This window comes from Anolis carolinensis, unplaced genomic scaffold (assembly GCF_035594765.1).
Source record: "Anolis carolinensis isolate JA03-04 unplaced genomic scaffold, rAnoCar3.1.pri scaffold_10, whole genome shotgun sequence".
Lineage (NCBI taxonomy): Eukaryota > Metazoa > Chordata > Lepidosauria > Squamata > Dactyloidae > Anolis > Anolis carolinensis.
In genome coordinates this window covers 18,234,502-18,237,110 of record NW_026943821.1, presented here as the reverse complement: position 1 = coordinate 18,237,110, position 2,609 = coordinate 18,234,502, and the positions used below count along the sequence as shown (strand labels likewise).

The window sequence follows — 2,609 nt, the reverse complement described above, 5'->3', positions numbered from 1 at the left end:
CATTCCTTTCTTTCCTTTTTCCCTCCTTCTTTCTTTCCTGATCTTATTCCTTCTTTCTTTCCTTCCTTCCCTCATTCATTCTTCTTTTTTTCTTCCCTCCTTCCTTCCTTCCTTCCCTCCTTTTTTCCCTGCTCTTATTCTTTCTTTCCTTCCCTCATTCCTTTTTTCCTTCTCTTCTTTCCCTCTTTCATTTCTTCCTTCCCTCCTTCCTTTCCTCCATCTTTCTTTCCTCCCCTCATTCCTTCTTCCATCCCTTCTTTCCTTCATTCCTTTCTTTTCTTCCTTCCCTCCTTTTCTTCTTTCCTGTTTCTTTCTTTCCTTCATTCCTTCCTTCTTCCATCCCTTCTTTCCTTCATTCCTTTCTTTTCTTCCTTCCCTCCTTCTTTCTTTCCTTCCCTCATTCCTTCTTCCATCCCTTCTTTCCTTCATTCCTTTCTTTTCTTCCTTCCCTCCTTCCTTTTCTCCTTCTTTCTTTCCTTCCCTTGTTCCTTCTCTTCTTCTTCCCTCCCTTCTTTCCTCCTTCTTTCCTTCCTTACCTCATTCCTTCTGTCTCTTCTTCCTTTCCTTCCTCCGTCCCTTTCCTTCCTTTGGCCTCTCTCCCTCGCGGGGCTCCTTCGTGGTGGGATATTTGGGAGAAGAAGGAAGAAGAAGAAGAAAAGAAGAAGGAAAGAGCCGCCCGAAGTGAGTGAGAGAGAGAGAGAGAGAGAGAGAGAGAGAGAGAGAGAGGATCCCGTCGACGCCGGGAAGGGAGGAGAAAAGACATCAGGCGGGCGAGCGAGAGAGAGAGGCATCTCCTTTTGGATAATAAATGTTTTCTTTTTATGCGAGTAATAAAATAGTGGCTGTGACATAAATAGAGGGCGGGGGGGGGGCAGAGGCAGAGGAAGCGGCGCGGGTCCGTCGGGGGGGGGGGGGGCGGGGGTCTTTGGCTGGAGGCGGGAGGGTCTCTGTCCCGGGTCCGTTCCCAAATAAATATTCGAGGAGGGCTCACTGCCCGGGGGGTCCCTGCAGCGCGTGGAGGGCGGGCCGGAGCGCGTGGGGCGGGGGCGTGGCGGGGGTCCCGGGCCCGCCGCTCTGGTAGTCCTCCAAGGCGAGCGGCGCGTTCCCGGGCGGCGCGGGCGTCATGCGCTTCTCCTTCTGCCTCCGGTTGCAGAACCAGACGCGGACGACCTCCTTCTCGAGCTGGAGCGCCTCGGCCAGGGCGCCGATCTCGTGGGCGGAGGGCTTGGGGCAGCGGAGGAAGTGGCCCTCCAGCGCGCCCTTGACGCCCACCTCGATGGAGGTGCGCTTCTTGCGCTTCCGCCCTTGCGCGCCCGCCCCGCCGATCCTCTCCGCGCCCGACGGGCTCCCGCTCCCGGCCGCGTCGCTCTCCTCCAGCCACTTCCCCAGCAGCGGCTTGAGCTTGCACATGTTCTTGAAGCTGAGCTGGAGGGCCTCGAAGCGGCAGATCGTGGTCTGCGAGAAGACGTTGCCGTACAGCGTGCCGAGCGCCAAACCCACGTCGGCTTGGGTGAAGCCCAGCTTGATGCGCCGCTGCTTGAACTGCTTGGCGAAGGCCTCCAGGTCGTCGGAGCTGGGCGCCGACTCTTCCTCCTCCTCCTGCGGCTGCTGTAGCGGGTGCTGGTGGTGGTGCTGCTGGGGATGGTGGTGCTGCTGCTGCTGGTGGTGAGGATGATGGGGATGGTGGTGCTGGAGCCCCTCCAAGAGCTCCGCTTCGTGTCCATGGGGCGGCAACTGCAGCATCCCATTCAGCATCCCATTCGGGGGTCCTGGAAAGGCCTGAGAGTAGTGCTGTTGTTGATGCTGCTGGGGGGAGGAACACCCCCCTAAAGAGGGGTGATGGGGATGGTGGTGGTGGTGATGAAGGTGGTGGTGGTGTCCCACGGAAGCTCCAGTTCCAGGGCTGCTGCTCTGCCCCCAGGCGCCGCCACGGAACCCCCCCAGTTCAGCACGAGTGGGGGGCACCCCCTTGGAAGCCTCTAACAACGCGCCGCCCCCCGCTGCCCCCGCGCCGTGGCCCCAATCCGCCGCTCCGGGCGCCGGGCCCCACTGGTTCGGGGGAAGAGCGCCGAGCGGAGGTCCCGGGGCGGCGGCGAGGCCTTGGAGGAACTCGTGGTGCATCATCTTCTGCACCTCGCGGAAGGCGGCGGCGCCCGGGGGGAGGCGCTCCGAAGGCGGGTCCGGGGGGAGCAGCAAGGGGCTCCCGCGCGGGAGGAAGGACGCCGCCGTCGTGGAAGCCATGCCCGGTGCGGAGGAGAGCGAGAGTGGGCGCCTCAGACTCGTCTTCTCTCTCTGGGTGTCTCTGGGGCGCGCTTTAGAGGGAGAGGCAGGGAGGGAGACGCCTCCCCACCTCCCACGCCCCATTGGCTCCCTCCTTCCCATTGGAGGAGGCACGGGGAGGCCGGAAGAGACGGAGACCAGGACCGGCAGCCGGCCGCCGCTCCTCGCCGAGCAGCAGCACCGACGGCCAAGGCCTCCTCAGGTGAGCATCCTTCACTTCACTGCTGCAGGTTGAGGCAGAAAGGCAGTAATAGACTCCTAGATCAGGCCTGGGCCAACTTGGGCCCTCCAGATGTTTTGGACTTCAACTCCCGCCATTCCTCACAGCC

General features: G+C 61.2%; 1 protein-coding gene across 1 annotated transcript; it reads right to left on the bottom strand.

Moving 5' to 3' along the window:
- Positions 1–665: 665 nt before the first annotated feature.
- Positions 666–2,353, bottom strand: pou3f1 (POU class 3 homeobox 1). The gene has a single exon (XM_062962483.1). It carries the CDS (start codon positions 2,239–2,241, stop codon positions 988–990), a length of 1,254 nt encoding a protein of 417 aa, XP_062818553.1. The 5' UTR covers positions 2,242–2,353; the 3' UTR covers positions 666–987.
- Between the last annotated feature and the right edge of the window lie 256 nt (positions 2,354–2,609).

Excerpts from the sequence above, each read along its gene's own strand:
- pou3f1 (XM_062962483.1), bottom strand. The coding sequence starts at position 2,241 with ATGGCTTCCACGACGGCGGCGTCCTTCCTCCCGCGCGGGAGCCCCTTG.